General features: G+C 45.1%; 1 protein-coding gene across 2 annotated transcripts in view; it reads left to right on the top strand.

Annotated features, from left to right (window-relative positions):
• Positions 1–284: 284 nt before the first annotated feature.
• Positions 285–20858, top strand: part of IFT140 (intraflagellar transport 140) — an 88196-nt gene continuing 67622 nt past the window's right edge. The window contains exons 1-6 of one of the 2 annotated variants that reach the window (XM_019713165.2): positions 285–419; positions 4124–4344; positions 6971–7192; positions 17772–17893; positions 18080–18222; positions 20034–20209. In XM_019713165.2, the coding sequence (XP_019568724.2) occupies positions 4198–4344; positions 6971–7192; positions 17772–17893; positions 18080–18222; positions 20034–20209 (810 nt within the window). In that variant the 5' untranslated portion in view covers positions 285–419; positions 4124–4197. Of the gene's footprint in view, positions 420–635; positions 743–4123; positions 4345–6970; positions 7193–17771; positions 17894–18079; positions 18223–20033; positions 20210–20858 lie in introns of those variants that run through there. The other variant, XM_019713166.2, reaches the window with a different exon arrangement.

Genomic DNA, 20858 nt, shown 5'->3' on the forward strand with positions numbered 1-20858 from the left:
GACGAATCAACGCGGTTGGAAAGGTATAACTATGGGAACGGGTCCCAACGGGCTTTGCATCGCCATCACCCCTAGAAGAATTGCACCAGCTTCCCTTCTCTGCGCAGGACGGTAAGTGACTTTATAAATCATTTGGCCTCTTAGCCCCTCTTTTCGAGCTGGCGTTGTTGATTCTTGACCATCGCTACGCTGCGGGGGAAGCTGCCCCGCAGGACCGCGGAGCTCGAGGCTGGCGGGGATCAGCAGAGAAATCTTGCCCTCCGCGCTGCACGGACGCTCCCGATCTTCTTCGACTCTTTCCGGCCTCTCGGGGAGTTTCGGGCGGGCTCGGCATCCGCGTCGCGCATCTTCGGCTGTTTTCGTGTTCCGTGAGCAGCCGTTGTCCTGGCAACGCGAGGCGGCGCTGCGGCCCCGCGAAGGTACTAGCGGTCTGGGGCGAGCGCGGCTGGGGGCGGGGTGTGAGGGGTCGGAGGTGGGTGAATCGTCGGGGGGTGGGCGGGGAGCCCCGAGAAGTACGATGACTAGGCGGGGCCGGGAAGGTCCTCGGGTGGTGCTGGAGGTGGGGGCCCGGGAGGAGGGCGACGACGGGGCGGGAACGGGAAGGGGCTGGGATCGGGGGGTGGGGGGGAGGGGGGGCCAGGAAGAGGGCGACGACTAGGCGAGCGGGACCCCATCCCGTGCCCTCCCAGCTTATTTTCGTCCGGAAATCCGGTCTCGGCCGCTCTCTCGCGGCCCCTCGCGGGTAGGTCAAGGCTCGGGGGTTCCGCGCGCGGCGTCCAGAATGGTCAGCGCGAGATGATGGGCACATCTGGTGCAGTCCAGGTCCGACGTAGGGCCGCGTGGCTGTGTGAGCCCCGGCGGAGGACCGGATTGGGAGGTGGGCGATGCTGGCAGAGCTCCCGGTAACCCGGGACAGGGAGAGAATAAGAAACCAACTTTCTGCGCGGCCTGTCCTGCGGCCCACGGGAGCCACACCGTCCCAACTCGTGATGGCTTTCCTTCATGTCCTCGAGATGCAGCTCTGACCCCGCACGTCCCGAGGCTTGGGGGTTGTGGCCTAGAGGGTGACCACTATTTCCTGCCCCCGACGCCCCTCCACTCAGCCCCTGTTGCCCCAAAGCCCTTCGGGATCCCTCGTGCAGCATCTCCAAGCAGTAATGCAACTTAAATTAGCCTTAGTATCACGAACCCCCCGGTTGCATGAGCTTAACAGATTCTTTCCCAAAAGTTGGTGTAATGGAGGCCGTATGTTGGAGGATTGTAGCTGAGAAGAGCAAATTGGTTAGAACAAATGGAACTTTTTTGCTTTCCCCAAAGTTTATACATTTACCAAAGGCTTTTATGTTCTAGAGACCCTGCGTTTGTTTTAAGGAAAAGAAGTGCCCTGTTGTCTGAACTGATGCCATTAATAGATGTCATTGGCAATGATTTTATTGTTCGCCATCTCTCCTCCTTGTGTTTCCTTGGTAACTTTTGTAATTACTCAGGTAATACGTATACATTGTAGAAAATTGTTCAAATGCAGATGAAAGGGACGATGCACATCCTAGGTTGCATAAAAATGTACTCGTTCACCCTGGCCTGTAACCCACGTTTTACAGCTTTCCTTGCTAATATTTTCATCAGGGATTCATTTATTGGAGGCCTGTTCTGTGCAAGGGCCCACTGTGGAGCACGTAATCTAGAGGGAGTGGATGATGGCTGATCAAACACACATTTACAATAAAGGCTAAATGCAGCCATGGAGAAGTACAGGGTTCTATGGGGACACTGGGCAGAAGCACAAACAACCTACAAGTCAAATGCGAGAGCTCCCTGGAGGAAAGGAGACTTCCTGAGTACCCAAAGGAGGGATTTGGGGGAGACAGAGCCTCTGGGAAAAAAGCCCGAGGCAGGAAAAAAGTAATGTAAAGATCTGTTAGCATACATGCTTATTACAAAGTGATGTTTAAAATAAAAAATAGGGAGGAAATCAGATTTAACTTTTTCAAGTGCTATTATAATTCTTTCTCCATCATTACAATATTGACATGTTATTCATTTTGCAGAGGAATATTTTCACAAAGTAAACTTGTGAACTGTGAGTACAAATTTCCCATAGTCCAGCATTGAGACGCTTGGTTGGAGGCAATACATTCAAACACAAAGGGTTTCCTTTGCTGTATTAAATCGCCAGGTGTTTATCTGGTGTGTTTTCATTTTTAATGGCTTTGTTTGAAGGTTTGCATTAGGACTTAAAGAAATCGGAGTCCTAACCAGTGTAGATGTCCCCTAAGTAATGGGTGTGTGCAGGTAACCCCTGGATCCTGCCCTTTCCCCTCCCTCCAGTCCCCCAACCCTCCTGCACCTCCAACCAGAACTTGGCTGCTCTACCAGGAGCCCTGAATAGATGCCCTGCAGTTTGTGGTGGCGAGAGCACCACCTCAGAAATTGTGCCTTTGTTTAATATTTAAGCTATATTCATAAGAAAAAGGTAAACATTTGGAACGTGACTGTTCATTTGTACCTGCATGTGTTCCAGCTTCTCACTAAACAGAGTTTCCTTCTCTAGATCCAAACAGTCTTCAAGTCTCCCTCTGATAGAATTACTGCATTGCTAGAAGCAAACAGCATAGTCCATTCCCTACTCTGATTGAGTGATCGAATTTTGCAGGTGTTGAATAATCTTGTTTGCACAATTTGTTGTGGTTAAATATACATAATATAAAATGTATCATTGTAACCATTTTTAAGAATAGAGTTCAGTGGCATTAAATACATTCACATTGTAGTCCAACCATCACCACCATCATCGCCAGAACCTTTTCCATCTTCCCAAACTGAAACCCTATGTACATTAAACACATCCCCTGCCCTCCCAGGAGGCCCTGGCAACCATCAATCTACTTTTTGTCTCTATGAATTTGACAACTTTAGGTACCGCATATAAATGGAATCATACATTTGTGTCTGCCTTATTTCACTTAGCATAATGTCCTCAAGATTCATCCATGTTGTAGCATGTGTCAGAATGTCCTTCCTTTTTAAGGCTGAGTTGTATCCATTGTAGGAATATACCACATTTTGTTTATCCGTTCATCTGTTGGTAGACATTTGGATTGTTTTCCATCTTTTGGCTACTGTGAATAATGCTGCTACGAATATTGGTGTACAGATACCTGTTCAAGTCCCTACTTTCAATTCTTTGGGTCTCCACCCAGAACTGGAATTTCTGAATCATGGTAATTCCATGTTTAATATTTAAGGAACCAGCATTTCCACAGCAGCTGCACCGTTTCGCACACCCACCAGGAATGCACAAGGCTTCCAATTTCTCCACATTCTCACCAACAGTTATTATTTTCTATTTTTCTGATAATAGCCTTCCCAATGGGTATGAAGTTGAATGCTTTTAAATGATAGCAAACCACCCCACACCAAATAGCTTCCCCGAACTGACTCCAGGGTATGATAAATTGGGCAGAAGTCAAACTGTCACTTCATTCACTATCCTACCCATCCTGCAAAAGCACACTGCACATCTTTTCCAAGAAAGAAAGAAAGGATAAAAGGAAGAAATGTAACCAATGGTTCAACTTCTCTGCAGTTGCTGTTGGTTTGTTTTCTTGACACTCGAACCCGGAATCCCTTTGCCTTTTACCACGTGACTCGGAGGTGAAGACAACCTTGACTTTCAAGCTTTATCAGAAATTGAGTTCTAGGTTTCTTCTGTACATTTCTCTTTTGTTGAGCAGTTTACTTTTGTTTGGAAATTTTGCTTAAAGGAGAGCTATAGAAATATAAATTGTCCTTATGATGATTGGAAGAAAAATGGATTAGACAACACTTATACACGTTGTCCAGGCAGCAGGGGTTTTCTTTATTGTTTTGATATCAATAAGTTTTACTGTTTTCCATCACACCCGGAGATCATTGCAGGTCCAATCCCTTGCTTCTAATATATATATATATATATATATATATATATATATATATATATATATATATATATATATGTTTTTTCCTGTTAGAGATCCCTTCCACATAAAATTGCCTGCATTGGTGTGAAGGGGCATTTTTAAGTTGCCAGATGTCTTATGAGTATAGATTTGTGATGCTTCTCTTTTCCTAATTCTATACACAGTCGGTTTGTTCAAAAGCACAGGACTTGGTGGTTTCCCCGGCAGCTTTCAACCCTGAGTAGGCCTGAGTTTCATCATGGCCCTCTATTTTGACCACCGAATAGAAGCTTCAGACTCAGCTGGGTCTCCTTCCCACATCAGCTGGCACCCTGTCCATCCATTCCTGGCAGTTGCCTCCGTCAGCACAACCTCGGGAGGCAGTGTGGATATATACTTGGAGCAAGTGAGTATATATACCTGCATATATACCTGCAAGCAAGGATTCTGACGTCAGTAGCTGCTGGCACTTGTCTCTTGTTCTCTTGTCTATGTGTGTGCTGTGTGTGGGTGTGTGAGGTATGTGTGTGGGGGCAGGGGTTTGGGGTGTGGTGTGGGAGGGTGTGTTGTGTAGGCTGTGTGTGGGGTATGGTGTGTGTGGGATGTGTGGGGTGGGGGTGTGGTGTATGTGGGATGTGTTATGTGGGGTGTTGTGGGGACAGAGCGAGGAGTGCAGTTTCCGGGCTCTCGGCCTCACGTGCAAAGGTGCTGGCTCGGGTAGTAAATGGCCATCAACTGTGATCGGATGGCCATCAGCTGTGGCTAGTTGGCCGTCAGCTGTAGCCAGTGAGCCATTGGCCACTAATATAACAACCGTGGTTACACAAGCAGCGGATGGTGGCTGAGCTAGCAAGCGCGGATTGCAGTTAGCAAGTGGGGTTGGTTCATTGGCAGAGAAGTGGACGGCGGGTTGCGGATCGTGTGGCTCCTGCTTCCTGTGTCTCCAACCCAGCTGCCAGCGAGACAGTGGGTCTGACTCCCCTATGTATGGTTCCTTTTTGGGCTCACCATGTCCTGGGTTCTTATGTGGGGAGCGGGAGCTGAGACCCCACCTGACACCCTGCATGACAGGTGTGTATGGGATGTGTTATGGGGGGGAGTGTGATGCGTGAGGAGGTGTGTTGGGGGGAGGTATGGGAGTAGGGTGTGGCGTGAGTGTGGTGTGTGTGTGAGTTCTTACTAAGATCCTAACTCCCAGTTAGGAGTCAGAGAACTTTCCGATATATATTATAAAATTTTCTTTAGAATAAATATTAAATTCCAAAATGATAGAAATTGTAGACAAAACCTTATAATTTAAAAATTACTATCACAAAACGAAATGTACTTGTGTTTCTAATTGGCAGAGGAAAATTTTAGGATTTCTAAATAATGATTTATTAGATAAGAATGAGGTCACTGGTGTATCAGGTATAACTAGAGATTACTAGAAAGAGTCCAGTAGAAGTACTGAGAATCAGTTGAGCTAACCTCTGAAAGCACATGTATTTATACCCCAAACTTAGTTCCTTAGAAAAATCTACAAAACAAGAATCTGCATCAAATATATGGTGATGGAAGGAGAACTGACTCTGGGTGGTGAACACACAATGTGACATATAGATGATGTCTTACAGAATTGTACATCTGAAACCTATGTAACTTTACTAACCATTGTCACCCCAATACACTTTAATTAAAAAAGAAAAGAAAAAAACAACAACAAAAAAACAAGACTATGCAAGCACATATTCCATTAGCTAGCAGAGCAATGACGTCATCACATGGCCTCTGGAAAACTCCACTGTACACCAGTGAGAGATTAAAAGTAAATAAGGTAAATAACTCCTTAGTGTCGTTCTGAAAATAACTTTGTCCTTAAAGACCCTGAAAAAGTTCTCAGGGTCAACGAATGTCACCTGCTGGCCCACCACTTGAGTTTGTAAATAAAGGTTTATTGGAACCCATTAAAATGCTGACTAGCCACCAAGCAGCTGTGAGTATGCGGTCATACTTTTTTTTTATTTTTATTAAATTTATTGGGGTGACAATTGTTAGTAAAATTACATAGATTTCAGGTATACAATTCTGTATTACATCATCTATAAATCCCATTGTGTGTTCATCACCCAGAGTCAGTTCTCCTTCCATCACCATATATTCGATCCCCCTTACCCTCATCTCCCACCCCCCACCCACGGTCAGACTTTCCTTTTTTTTTTTTTTTTTTTTTTTTTTTTTTTTTTTTTTAAGATTTTATTGGGGAAGGGGAACAGGACTTTATTGGGGAACAATGGTCAAATTGTTGTCCTTTCAATCTTAGTTGTGGAGGGTTCTGTTCAGCTTCAAGTTGTTGTTCTTTCAGTCTTAGTTGTGGAGGGTGCAGCTCAGCTCCAGGTCCAGTTGCCGTTGCTAGTTGCAGGGGGCACAGCCCACCATCCCTTGCGGGAGTCGAACCGGCAACCTTGTGGTTGAGAGGACGCACTCCAACCAACTGAGCCATCCGGGAGCTCAGCGGCAGCTCAGCTCAAGGTGCCGTGTTCAATTTTAGTTGCAGGGGGCAGAGCCCACTATCCCTTGCGGGACTCGAGGAATTGAACTGGCAACCTTGTGTTTGAGAGCCCGTGCTCCAACCAACAACTGAGCCATCCGGGAGGCAGCTCAGCTCAAGGTGCCGTGTTCAATCTTAGTTGCAGGGGGCAGAGCCCACCATCCCTTGCGGGACTCGAGGAATTTAACTGGCAACCTTGTGGTTGAGAGCCCACTGGCCCATGTGGGAATCGAACCGGCAGTCTTCGGAGTTAGGAGCATGGACCTCTAACCGCCTGAGCCACCGGGCCGGCCCCAGACTTTCTTGATAAGCTGGTCAGTGTGATCCGTTGCGTGTTAACCTTATGCTTTCATAGCTCAGCCGGGGCAAAGCGGTGTTTCTGTGAAAATGAAATAGCACCTTTCCTTAATAAGCAGCTCTTTTATATCTTTTAGCTGATGTTGATTCCATTGATTCGTCAGAAACTCTCTGTAATAGGGGTTTTACCTCTTGTCCCTCACAGGGCGAGCACGTGCCTGACACGCATATTGAGAGATCCTTCCGGGTCACTTCCCTGTGCTGGCATCCAACACGGCTGATCCTGGCTGTTGGCTGGGAGACTGGAGAAGTGATTGTGTTTAATAAGCAGGATAAGGAGCAGCATGCAGTCCCCCCAACACACGCCGCTGACATCACTGTCCTCAACTGGAGCACCAGCGGCAACTGTCTCGTGTCCGGGGACAGGGTAAGCAGACCCGCGCTGACACTGATTTCAGATCGCTCACCTTCCTGCCTGTGCCCTTCAGCACCTATTGGGAAGGGTGTTGAAGACCAAATTATTTGAAATGTGTGGTTGACGAATTCAGTTGATCTTGTCATATGTCAAGGCAGGTGTGGTTTTATATTGGAAGCAAGGTTTGAAAATGTTATTCTGCCCTCCCAATCAATGGCGGAGGCATGGCTGTCATTTTTTAAATGAATGTTTCTAGGTAACTACATTCGTTAGGAGGGGCTGAATGCTTCAGGTACTGTCACTTTTATGGCACCCCCAAATCACCAGCTTCCCTGAGCACACTTCTTCATTGCCTAGGAGTCCCTGGTCCTAATTGTCTAACTTGGGGTGTTTTGTGTTTTTTGTTTTTTTTTTTCAAAATCACAGTTGACATTCAATGTAGTATTAGTTTTAGGTGTACATCATAGGGTTGGACATTTACATAACTTCCAAAGTGATCCCCCGATAAGTCTAGTACCCATCTGACACCAGACATAGTTATTACAATATTGACTATATTCCCTATGCTGTACTTTACATCCCTGTGACTATTTTGTAACTGCCAATTTGTACTTCTTAATCCCTTCACCTTTTTCACCCATCCCTACTACCCCCTCCCATCTAGCAACCATCAGTTTGTTCTCTGTATCTATGAGTTTGTTTCTGTTGTGTTTGTTCATTTTTGTTTTTAAGATTCCACATGTAAGTAAAATCGTATGGTATTTCTCTTTATCTGTCTGACTTATTTCACTGAGCATGAAACCATCTAGGTCCATCCATGTTGTTGCAAATGGCAAGATTTCATTCTTTTTTATGGCCTAGTAATATTCCATTGTGTATATGTACTACCTTATCTTTATCCAGTTGTCTACCAATAGACACTTAGGTTGCTTCCATATCTTGGCTATTGTAAATAATGCTCCAATGAATATAGGGATGCATATATCTATTCAAATTAGTGGATTTCTTTGGATAAATACCCAGAAGTGGAATTGCTGGGTCATGTGGTGGTTCTATTTTTAATTTTTTGAGGAACCTCCATACTGTTTTCCATAGTGGCTACGCCAATTTACAATCCCACCAACAGTGCATGAGGGTTCTCTTTTCTCCACATCCTCACCGACACTGTTGTTTGTTGATTTATTGATGGCCATTCTGACAGGAGTGAGGTGCTATCTCGTGGTGGTTTTAATTTGCATTTCCCTGATGATTAGGGATGTTGAACATCTTTTCCTATGACTGTTGGCCATCTGTATGGCCTCTTGGGAGAAATGTCTATTCAGGTCCTCTGCACATTATTATCTTTTTTTTTTTTTTTATGCTTATACTGTTTTGTGTGTGTGTGTGTGTGTGTGTTTATTTTTATTGGGGAATATGGGATACTGGGGAACAGTGTGTTTCTCCAGGGCCCATCAGCTCCAAGTCATTGTCCTTCAATCTTTAGTTGTGGAGGGTGCAGCTCACTGGCCCATGTGGGAATCAAACTGGCAACCCTGTCATTCAGAGCTCATGCTCTAACCAACTGAGACATCCGGCTGCTCCTCAGGTCCTCTGCACATTTTTTAAATGAGATTGTTTTTTTGGTGTTAAGTTGTATGAGTTCCTCATATATTTTGGATATTAACCCCTTATCAGATATATCATTGGAGGATATCTTCTCCCATTCAGTAGGTTGTCTTTTCATTGTGTTGATGGTTTCCTTTGCTGTCCAGTTTTCCCAACATCATTTATTGAAAAGACTGTCTTTACGCCATTATATTCTTGCCTCCTTTGTCATAAATTAATTGACCATAAAGGCGTTGGTTGATTTCTAGGCTCTCTATTCAGTTCCGTTGATCTGTGTGTCTGTTTTTATGCCAGTACCATGCTGTTTTGATTATTATAGCCTTGTAGTATAGTTTGCTATCAGGGCATCATGCCTCCAACTTTGTTCTTCTTTTTCAAAATTGCTTTGGCTATTCAGGGTCTTTTGTGCATCTGTATAAATTTTAACATTATTTGTTCTAGTTCTATGAAAAATGTCATTGGTATTTTGATAGGTATTGCATTGAATGTGTAGATTGCTTTGAGGAGCATGGACATTTTAACAAGATAGTAAATTCTTCCTATCTTAGAGCATGGTGTGTCTTTCCATTTATTTGTATCTTCAGTTTCTTTCCTCAATGTCTTATAATTTTCTGAGTACAGGTCTTTTACCTTCTTGGTTAAATTATTCCTAGGTTGTTGTTTTTTTCTTTTTCTTTCTTTTTTTTTATTTTTTTTATGCAGTTGTAAATGGGATTGTTTTCTTAATTTCTGAGAGTTTGTTATTGGTGTACATGTATAAACATGCAGCCGATTTCTGAATTAATTTTGTATCTTGTTACTTTACTGTATTCATTTATCAGTTCTAATAGTTTTTTGGTGGACTCTTAAGGGCTCTGTATAGTATCATGTCATCTACAAATAATGACAGTTTTACTTCTTCCTTTCCAATTTGGATGCCTTTTGTTTCTTTCTCTTGTCTATATGCTGTGGCTAGAACTTCTAATAGCTATGTTGAATAAAAGTGGTGAATGTGGACATCCTTGTCTTGTTCCTGATCTTAAGAAAAACGTTTTTAGCTTTTTACCATTAAGTATGTTGTAGCTGTGGGTTTGTCACATACGGCCTTTATTATGTTGAGGTATGTTCCCTCTGTTCTCACTTTGCTGAGAGTTTTTATCATAAATGGCTCCTGAATTTTGTCAAATGCTTTTCTGCCTCTATTGATATGATCATATGAGTTTTATACTTCATTTTATTTATGTGGTGTGTCATGTTAATTGATTAGAAGATTTTGAATCAACCTTGCATCCCAGAAATAAATCCCACTTGATCATGGTGTATGATCTTTTTAATGTATTGCTCAATTCAGGTTGTTAATATTTTTTTGTGGAGGATTTTTGCATCTGTGTTCATCAGGGATATTAATATATATATATATATATTTGTTTTGTGTGTGTGTGTTTTTTTTTTTTTGGTAATATCTTTGAGTGGTTTGGGAATCAGGGTAAGAATGCTGGCCTTGTAAAATGAGCTGGGGAGCCTTCCCTTCTCTTCAGTTTCTTTGAAGTTTGAGAAGAATAGGTGTTAATTTTTCTTTAAATGTTTGGTAAAATTCACCTGTGAAGCATTGGTCCAGGACTTTTGTTTGTTGGGAGTTTTTTGATTACTGATTCAGTTTCGTTAGAAGTTATCAGTCTGTTCAGATTTTCTGTTTCTTTTTTATTCAGTCTTGGAATGTTGCATGTTTCTAGGAATTTATCTATTATAGATTGTCCAATTTGTTGGCATTTAATTGTTTCTAGTATTTTCTTATAATCCTTTGTATTTCTGTGGTGTCAGTTGTCACTTCTCTTTAATTTCTGATTTTATTAGGTTGGTAATTACAGTTTAAAAGGTTAAAAATAATTGCAAAAACTGCAGTTACTTTTGCACCAACCTAATATTTATTTGAGTCCTCTCTTTTTTTCTTGATGAATCTAGTTAAAATTTTATGAATTTAGTTTATCTTTTCAAAGAATCAGTTTATGGTTTCATTGATCTTTTGTATTGTTTTCTTAGACTCTATTTCATTTATTTCTACTCTGATCTGTATTATTTCCTTTTTTCTACTTACTTTGGGCTTTGTTTGTTCTCTTTCTGGTTTCTTTAGGTGTAAATTTAGATTGTTTATTTTAGATTTGTCTTGTTTCTTCAGGTAGGCCTATATTGCTACGAATTTCCCTCTTAGAACTTCTTTGGCTGTGTTCCATAGATTTTTGGGTTGTTGTGTTTCCATTTTCATTTGTCTCAAGATATCTTTTGACTTCTGCCTTATTCTCATTGTTAACCCTTTTGTTGTTTGGTAGCATGTTATTTAATCTCCATGTATTTGTGTGTTTTTTCAGTTATCTTCTTGTTATTAATTTCCATTTATTTTAATTTCATATCATAATGGAGAAGATACTTATTATGATTTCAATCTTAAATTTATTGAGACTTGCTTTAGGGTCTGTCCTGGAAAATGATCCACATTCTTTTCATCACTTTGAATATTTTGTGCCAATCCTGTCGGGCCTGTAAAATTTCTGTTGAGAAGTCAGCTGTTAGTCTTGTGGAAGTTCTCATATATGTAACTAACTGCTTTTCTCCTGCTTCTTTTAAGATTTTCTCTTTGTCTTTAACCTTTGGCATTTTTCATTGTGATGTGTCTTGGTGCAGGCCTCTTTGGGTTCATCTTGCTTGGGACTTTCTGTGCCTCCTGGACTTGTGTGTCTATTCCTTTACCAGGTTAGGGGAGTTGTCAGTCATTATTTCTTCAAATAGGTTTTCAATTCCTTGCTCTCGTCTCCTTCTGATACCCCTATGATGTGATGCTGTTACGCGTGATGTTGTCCCAGAAGCCCCTTACACTATCCTCATTTTCAAAATTATTTATTTTGCTGTTTTGATTGGGTGTTTTCTGCTACCTTGGCTTCCAAATCGCTAATTCGATCCTCTGCTTCTTCTAATCTGCTGTTGATTATTGATTTCAGTTATTTTAGTCTTCATTTCTGACTGGTTCTTTTTTACATTTTCTGTCTCTTTGTTGAAGTTCTCATGGAGTTCATCTATTCTTCCCCAAAGTTCATTGAGCAGCCCCATAACCAGTGTTTTGTTTTGTTTTTAAACATAAGGGCCACAAGTCTTCATTTTTTGTTTTAATTTTATTGGGGACAATTGGGGAACAGTGTGTTTCTCCAGAGCCTATCCACTCCAAGTCGTTGTCCTTCAATCTAGTTGTGGAGGGCACAGCTCACTGGCCCATGTGGGAATCGAACCAGCAACCCTGTTGTTCAGAGCTCACGCTCTAACAAACTGAGCCATCCAGTCACCTGTCATAACCAGTGTTTAGAACTCCGTATCTGGTAGATTGCTTGCCTCCATTTCGTTTAGTTCTTTTTTTGGAATTTTGTCCTGTACTTTCATTTGGGACATTTTTTTTGTCTCCTCACTTTGGCTGCCTCCCTGTGCTTGTTCCTATATATTACTAGGTAGATCTGCTATGTCTCCTAGTCTTGGCATGTAATAGTTATTCTGTGGGGCCCAGTGGCACAGTCTTCTTGGTCATCTGTAGCTCAGGGCTTCTTAACCAGCTTGCTTTGCCCCTCAGTGGACATTTGTCAGTGTTGGGAGACATATTTTGTTGTCACAATGGGAGTTGGTTGTTTTACTGGCATCTAGTGGGTGGAGGCCAGAGATATTGCTCAACATCCTACAATGTATAGGATAGACCATACAACAGAAATGTCAGCAGTGAGAAGCCCTGGTCTAGACCTAATTTGATTCACAAATATACAGCAGAAATGTTACAGTGTGTTCATTTATTTTACATGTTTCAAGTAATACATTTACATGTTTCAAAGTTCAAGAGGTATGAAATGCTGTATACTTTGAAAACCCTTTCCACTCACCTCTGTCAGTTCCCATTCCAGCATCCACAGCTTCTTAAAGTCGCTCCAGAGTTTCTTCAAGGACATATAGGCACATGCAAATGCATTCTTTCCTCAACTTCCGATTTTAAAAAATTTCAGACCTTTTGAGGAACTGAAACAATAGTACGAGGAATACCCATACACCCTTCGTGTAGATTTACTAGTTGCTAACATTCCGACACATCTGCTTTCTCTCTGTACACACACACACTAGGGGTGCAAAAAAATATACACATTTTAAGAGATGTTATCTATGTGTTTGTTACTTTTCGAAGTTGAATTGAATTAACAGTAGCAATGTGTAGTGTGACGTTTGCTCAAAAGATAGTGTTAATCCAGTGAATGCTAGCGTCATTCATTGCATTACAATTTTAATAGTAATTCCTTTCTTAAAATGTGTATACATTTTTTTGGCACCCCCAGGATATTCTTGATTATTTGAGAGTTTGTCATAGGCCTCATACTTCACCCCTGGGTCCTTTGGCATTGACCCCTAAGAACAAGGACGTTGCCCTCCATAAAAGCTCAGTAGAGCTATTGTATATGTAGTGAACTCAGCGAAGTTAACAGTGATGCCATCCTAGTACCCAGGATGCAGCCCATGACAGTTTCCCCCGTTGTCCCAGGGACGTCCTTCACAGCTGAGTTTGCCCTAACCCAGCATCCGCTCGAGGACCATGCATTTGTTTGGCTGTCATTTGTCTTTCGTTTCCTTTCATCAAGAACAGTTCTCTGGTCTCTTGCATCTGCTCGCTCTCTCTTTTTCAGTCTTTCATGACTGACATTTGGAAGAGTCCAGACTAGTTATCATGTAGACTGTCCCTCAGTTTAGATTTGTTTGCTCGTCTCTTTGGATTAAACATTTTTGGCTGGAGAGATCACAGAGGATCTTGTCTCCTGATTCTCCTTCTTTCACATGTGTTGATAGCGTGCGATTCTGTTCTGTCTCGGGCTTTTTCATTTTCTGATGCGTCTTGCAGATCTCTCCATATTGGTCAACAGTGAAATTCCTGCTTCTCTTTTAACCTGCCCTTCATTTGATGAACGTACTACGAGTGTTTTTTACTTCACCAACCCCTGTTGATAAACATTTCAGCGGTTTCCAGTCTTTTGCTAAACTGGCACTGACCAAGTGGCCGAGCTCAGGCTTTTGTCATTTCACACAAGTGGAAGTTTAGAGAAATTCCTAGAAGCGGGGCGGCTGAGCTTGTGATATGATGAGTGTTCCCAGACCGCCCACGGGGCTTGTACCAGCTCACACCAACCCACCCACGTGTGCTTCCCCACAGAGGGTTGTATCCAGGTTCAGAATTTTTCCTGGAAAAGTGACATCTGTCGTGTTCTCATTTGCATTTTTCTTGCTATGGAGGATGGGTATCCCTTCCCACAGCCACTGCCATTTCCTTTTCTGGTCATATCACTTGCTCGTTTTTCTATTGGTTTGTTTCTTCTTTCCAGGTGATTTTTCTTCTATTTTTTTAATTCAATTCCCACCTCATGACATTGCCCTGGCCCTAGAGTCTGACTTCCTTGGTGATCTTTCCCACCTCCCTGCTATGAAATGCTCTTCAAATCCCCTATAGGAATAAAAGAATTCAGGATCATTGAATTTCACTAATCTCACCTTGACTATATAAAAAACAATTAATGAAGTGGATTATCAGGCATGAAACGAAACTCAGACATTTGCTGACCAAGTGCCATGAGTCATCACATTTAAGAGCAAAAATCCCTAATCCTTCTAAGGAACTCTAGACTGTTCTGGTCCTGAATTAAGAATGGGCTCAAGCACGAAGAGAAGTAACAACAAATGAATAAGCACTTGGAGTGAACGGGCTTGGCTGCGGGAGGCTCTTCTCGGCTCTTCTCCCACAGACACTGCTCTAACATGTTTCCCCGAAAATAAGACCGGGTCTTATATTAATTTTTGTGCCAAAAGACGCATTAGGGCTGATGTTCAGGGGATGTCATCCTGAAAAATCATGCTAGGGTTTATTTTCCAGTTAGGTCTTATTTTCGGGGAAACACGGTAGTTAGGGTGTGTTTGGTTACCCGAGACTCCAATGCAGATGAGCTGAAGCAAGAAGGTGCAATTAACCTGAGGCCATCGGAGTGTCCCGGGGTCTCCGTGGGCAGGAGCACAGCTGACTTCAGGACTGTCTGGAACCTACAGTGAAGTGCCGTCTGCCAGCTCTGTGCCATTCTGTGTTCCTTCTGCGGCAGTCATCTCTCTCTCTCTCTCTCTCTCTCTCTCTCTCTCTCTCTCCCCCCCCCCAAGGCAGAATCTCTAGGAATTCACTTGTTTCAGCCCCCACTCAGAAATGACCTGTCCCTCCTTTTCTGTCCCAAGTGCCACTCAAGCCAAGTGCCCACATGTGCCTCACTGAGCGGTGCCCAGAAGGTGAGAAGATGCCTAGAAAAGGGACGCTGGGCGTATATTTCATGACGTGTCTGTTAGCAGTTCCATTGGTAAAGAAACGGGGAGACTGTCCCGTGGACTAGATCTCACAGAGACGAGGGTGGGATCCAGTAAACCCATACATGACAAGGACAAGTCAGTTCTTAGGGTCCTGATAAAGTATCAGAGAACCTAACACGGGCACCTGTCCTCTAAAGTGACAGTATATCGCCGACAGTCTCATTTAGAAGGCTGTAACTTCACGCCAGTCCCTTCATACATTAAACTCTTGCTCTTCATGAAAAGGGCTCGTTTCTCACCGTAGGGGTAACTTTTCTTTAGAGCCTTACTGTGTAAAATTACGGAGAGCGAAGTAACTTGGAAGGAATGACAGACAGTGAAGAGACAGTTCTGAACACAAAGACTTGCCCCGCAGGAGTAGTGGGGGGCGGAAAAAGCATTTAGAATCGGGGGGGGGGGGTGCGAGGCTGCCACAGCGGAGCCGGGCGTCTCAGAGTTTGCCTCCAAGTCTCCTCTTCGTGTTGCTCTTCCACCTGCTTAGCCACAACTGGAGACAGAGCACATTTGACTCGCTGCGTCCTTGGGAGTCAGTGGAAGTTTAATTCGTGATCATGGTGGACTGCGTCTGTCCTTCTGTCAAAACAAGGGGTACGGTCCCATAAGTGAGCAGAAGTCACTGCTCTCAGGATACAGGGCCTCTGAGCGTTTTGCATGGACTTCTTCCCCAAAGCAACAGCCTAGAAATCAACATGCTCAGTGGGTCTTGGTTGTATTCAGGAACCTGGTTGAGTTGCCAGCTAGCAGCTTGTGTGTGCTAATAAGCTCTCTGTTAAGTCTATTATTGTGTTAAAAAAAAAAAAAAAGATAAGTGCTGGGTGATTGCCCTTGAAGGGCAGAGCAGAGGGATGTCTCTGCAGATGCTATGTGTGCATCAAACGCCATCAGACCCACAGGATCCCACAGCTTGGTTCTCTAGGGAGGAGGCTCAATGGCAGGGAAGAAAACATTCTGATTTCCTGTCCTTGTCTTTTTCACTATGCAAGGATTCTTTTTTTAATGTTATTTTGAAAAGAATCACCAAACACAAAGGAACCCATAGCGCTTTTATTCTACATAAAGTTGACAAAGTCAAGAAGAATCCGTTTGATGAGATGTACTATTCGTCTCCTGTGCGTACTCATGTTCCGTACTATTTTCAATCTTGCGTAAGTTTTCTTGGAGACTTACTGGGTAAGTTGCTTTTAAAGCCGATCTTATTTGAAAATCATATCCCCATATACAATAAAGCAACGTCAGCCAGCCTGTGGGGATATTGGAATCAGTGCTGATTGAAAGCAGGGTGGCAGGAAGAGTGTGCTGTGCTTCAGTGTCCACTGGCCTTGGGCGGGAAACATGCCATGAGGAATGCCCGGGCATCAGCGAAGGCACCTTGTAGACAGAGTCAGATGGAAATACTGCCATGTGACAAAGCTGAGCCCGCGTCCCCTAGACCAGTTCCGATGGAGTTTCTCACACTTATCTGTGCCATTAATGTGAGACTTCAATGACTTTAAAATTGAGCATGCAGTGCACCTAGCACTCAGATCCTGGTTTCTATTGGTTTCCTGCAATATAGGGAACCAGGGCTCCCTGATGGCTGATTCTAGGACAAGGGCAGGACCATGAGCCCAGAGAATCTGTAGCGCCGTGAAGGAAGGACGTGCTCACAAAACCTACAATGACCGGGCGTGTCACAGGGACACAGGAGCCAGCCCAAAGAGCTCCCCGTGGCCGAAGCTCGAATAGTTGGAGCAACAATAAAGTATTCTTGGATTATACCACAAAGTAGAAAATAATTATCCACGGTTCCATAGTGATACAAATCTATGATTGAATAAATAAGCAAATCTCCCACTCTAAAGAATCCCAAAGAATTTATGTAGCTACTCCATGCTCAGGGAGGTGAGACATTCCTCTGGTCCCAGGGGCATAGTGACTTCCTTCCAAACAGTACAGGATGGAAAGAAACTGCCCAGTGGAGACACTGGGCAAACGTGACTTCAGCCAGGAGATTCGGGTCAGTATCACCGAGATAAGTCATGTCAAGGGCATGGACTCCTGATTCGATGTGATGAGAAGGGGCTTAATAGACCTCAAACCTGGAGAGCATCAAAAACAGGAGCGTCTGAGACACGCTGCAGCCCAGAGGAGCCTAAGGAGACGTGATGCCCTGGTGGGATCCTGGGTCAGGAAGACGGCATTAGGGAGGAACTGAGGAAATGTGACTCAAGACTTCGGTTGAACTGCACCACAGTGAACTGCACCACAGTGATGTAAGATCTAATAACAGGAGAAACTAGGTGGGGGTATGGGACTTCTCGGCACTGGCTTCACAACTTCGCCATAAATCTAAATCTGTTATAAAATTCAAAGTTTGGGTTAAAAACCAAGCATGTGACAGTTATTATCTTCGGGGAGGACGAGTAGGAGAGTTTCTGGTTCCTTCACTAACCACTTTTGAACTCTCTGGATTTTTCACGGTGCACCTATAGCAGTTTCACTTAAAACAACAAAAAGGAGGGCTAAGGGTATGTCCTATTGCACAGTGTAACTCCTGTTTTCCTCCCGTCACTTACTACGAATGTGTTTTCTTCACACGTAATGTTGTGTTTTCCAGCTGGGTGTCCTGCTCTTGTGGAGGTTGGACCAGAGGGGCCGAGTACAAGGTACCCCCCTACTGAAACACGAGTATGGAAAACAGCTGACTCACTGCATCTTCCGGCTGCCCCCTCCTGGCGAGTAAGTGTGAGCTCACAGGGTGGTCTTGGTCTACATCTTTGTGGGGGGCTGGCCAGGAACAGAGGTATGGCTCCCCCTGACCCTGGAAGGGTCACAGCAGCGAGCCACTCTGAGCACGTGTGTAGTGACAGCACCTTCTTATGGCGAGCTGCAAGGAATCCTGACTTGGGTATCATTTGCTTGCAGGGATCTCGTTCAGTTGGCAAAGGCAGCTGTGAGCGGCGATGAGAAAGCCCTTGATATGTTTAACTGGCGGAAAAGCGGCTTTGGGAATTTCTTGAAAATGGGATCTCAAGAGGGCCTGTCCTTCTTTGTCAGCTTGATGGATGGTGAGAAACTAACATTGGGATTCTAAGACACTGAAGCACTTTAGGGGTGTCTCATAAGGATTTTCAACAAGTAGATAGTGTTTCTGCATAAAATTGGCTGCCCGCATGCCAACCTCCGAGTGGTACAGTAGCCAGCTTTTTGCAGTTGTTTATCCAGTATGCAAAGAATGGCTTCGCCTGGTTCTGATTAGAGACAGGTTGAGCTTTATTTGTGTTTGAAGCGTTTTCATGAGGAAGCCATCAGTCAGAAGGTACATCCTGACTGCTTACTGTGTGCGCAGCCGCAGACAGGTAGACAGTCTCGCAAAGATGCTTTTATTGCACTCTTGTTGTTCAGTCTGTAATTACGAAGCACCTCTTACGTGCCAGGCACCTGGCTAAGCTCTGGGAATGGAGAGTGAACAGGACGGAGTGGGTTTTGCTTCCCGCCTGCAGCCACCAACCAGCCCTTGTCGGTGGTCCACGTGGCACGCCATCTGTCTTGATTTTAATAGTGAGACAGTCTGTCCCCATGGCAGCTGACAAATGCAATGTGAAGTTAAGAGAAAAAGGGAGTTTTACATTCACATGAGACGTTCATAAGTGTGTGCCTGCTGTGGGAAGGCAGCCAGGAAAGTGCGGCTGGCACTAAGGTGGTGAGTTTCAAGGAGGCGGTGTCACCATGACGAGAAGAAGAGAGCAGGTGATAGCTACAGGGGCGGGGCTTTTGAGATGCCTGTCATTTCAGGGGGTGAAGAGACAGAGCCGAGGGAATTCCGGGAGGTGTCCCAGAAGGGACATGGAGTAGGCACGGGGCCATCGGGGTGCAGGGAGGGGAGACGCTAGTGCGAGGGCCCCTTAGGAAGAGTCGAGGAGGTGGTGTGGGAAAGAGACGCGCGAAGGAGAAGATGTTGGCAGCTGGAGGAGGGACGTGCCGTGGGTGTCAGTCCTGCCTTGTAGGCCGTAGCTGTGGGCTTCGGAGCCAAATTATCCCGTGTCTGGGTGCCTCAGCTTCCTAATGTGTAAAACGGGGACAGTCAGTGTACCCGCCACAAGGGCTTGCTGGAAACGTCAGTGGAGTTCACGTGTGTGTGCTTAACCCTGAGCCTGCCCCATGTGTGTGCTTAGCAGGTGCTCCTTACGGCTGCGATTAGCCTCTAGAGAACCTGGAACTTTTCATGAGAAGTCCTGTTATCCACTGGGAATAAGATGAGGGGAGACCGGGTGGGGGAGGAGACTCCGGAGAGCAGCGGCAATGAACCGGATTCCTGAGAATCTGGCAGGGGGTTCCGGCTGCTGAGCCCAGAAGCCAGAGAAGAACCAAGAGGTGGGTGTGGGGCTGGCAGGCGAGGGGTGGGCCAGAGAAGGAGGGGCCCCAGGCTGGAGAGACCCTGAGGCTTAGACAGCGCATTACCACCGACCAACCATGCACAGAACAGAGGGGACAAGGCCTGGTGGCTGAGGGAGATCATAAACCTAGTGCGTCAGTGCATGGATGACACACGCACCTCATGTGGGGACCAGGATGGACAGCGTTTTGAGGCTGCAGAGTCTGGCGGGACGTCAGTGTAGGTGTTGGATTCCTCCGAGGTTGGTGGTGGTGAAAAAAGGATTGGCAGAGACAGCAAGTGTCAAGGCCGAACGAAACCAATACAACGGAGCGTATTTCAGAGATAGCAGCCTATGAGGTCCTGTGCATGTACAGATGTTTCTTAATGTTTTCCTTGCAAAGTTTTATAACAAAGATGTTTATTTTGAAAGTGCCCCTAAGGAGATCGAGATGGCTGCTGGTGATGGCCGAACTGCCTGCTGACTGCCCCCTTTGTCCTCAGGGACCGTGCACCACGTGGACGAGAAAGGCAAGACCACCCAGGCAGCGTCCACAGACAGCTCCATCCAAATGCTGTTCTACATCGAGAAGAGGGAGGCGCTGGTGGCGGTCACGGAGAGCCTGCTGCTGTCCCTGTACTTGGTGACTCCTGAGGGCGAGGCAGAAGAAGTGATGAAGGTGGGTGGGGGAGGGGCCTCGGTGGGGTGGGGGGTGGGGGGGGCAGTGTTCCGGCTGCCCAGTCCTCCTGACCTGATCTCACCACCCTTTCCAGTTCCTCAGCAAATCTGTTCCAGGGGCCGCTAACAGAGCTGTTTTGTACCATTATTTATTATACGGCATTCAGCTCACAGGAGGGAAACTGCGAGTGAAGGAGATTTTTGGGTGTCTGTGGACAGACGGGGTGAGAATCTGGGCTGCTCAGGGCCGTGCCCCCATCTCCCCCCTCTGCAATTGGTTAACTCTGCAGCCTGCAGACCTGGGTGTGACAGAATAACTGCCACCTTTTAGCAGCCCATTCGCCCTCCATAGTGGAACGACGTGGGAAGGAACATCGCCCTGTTTCCCACCCACATGCAGACGAGGCATGGAGGGGACTCACCACGTGCTGCCCCTCAGCCACACGTGCACCGGTTTCACCCAAGGTGCAGTGTATGACAGTCAGCGTCCTTGGGTAGCGGGTGTCTCACTTTGGCTCCTGAGAAATAGCTCGATGTCCTCAAACATGCCTCATGGCTACAACCCCGGCCGTCACCACCCGGAGGACGCTGGGAAGGCATTGGGGGGCAGCATGTCCCCATGTCAGGTGCTGTTCACCGCTGCCCTCCTG

The sequence above is a fragment of the Rhinolophus sinicus genome, linkage group LG18, assembly GCF_036562045.2.
Source record: "Rhinolophus sinicus isolate RSC01 linkage group LG18, ASM3656204v1, whole genome shotgun sequence".
In the NCBI taxonomy this organism is placed as follows: Eukaryota; Metazoa; Chordata; class Mammalia; order Chiroptera; family Rhinolophidae; genus Rhinolophus; species Rhinolophus sinicus.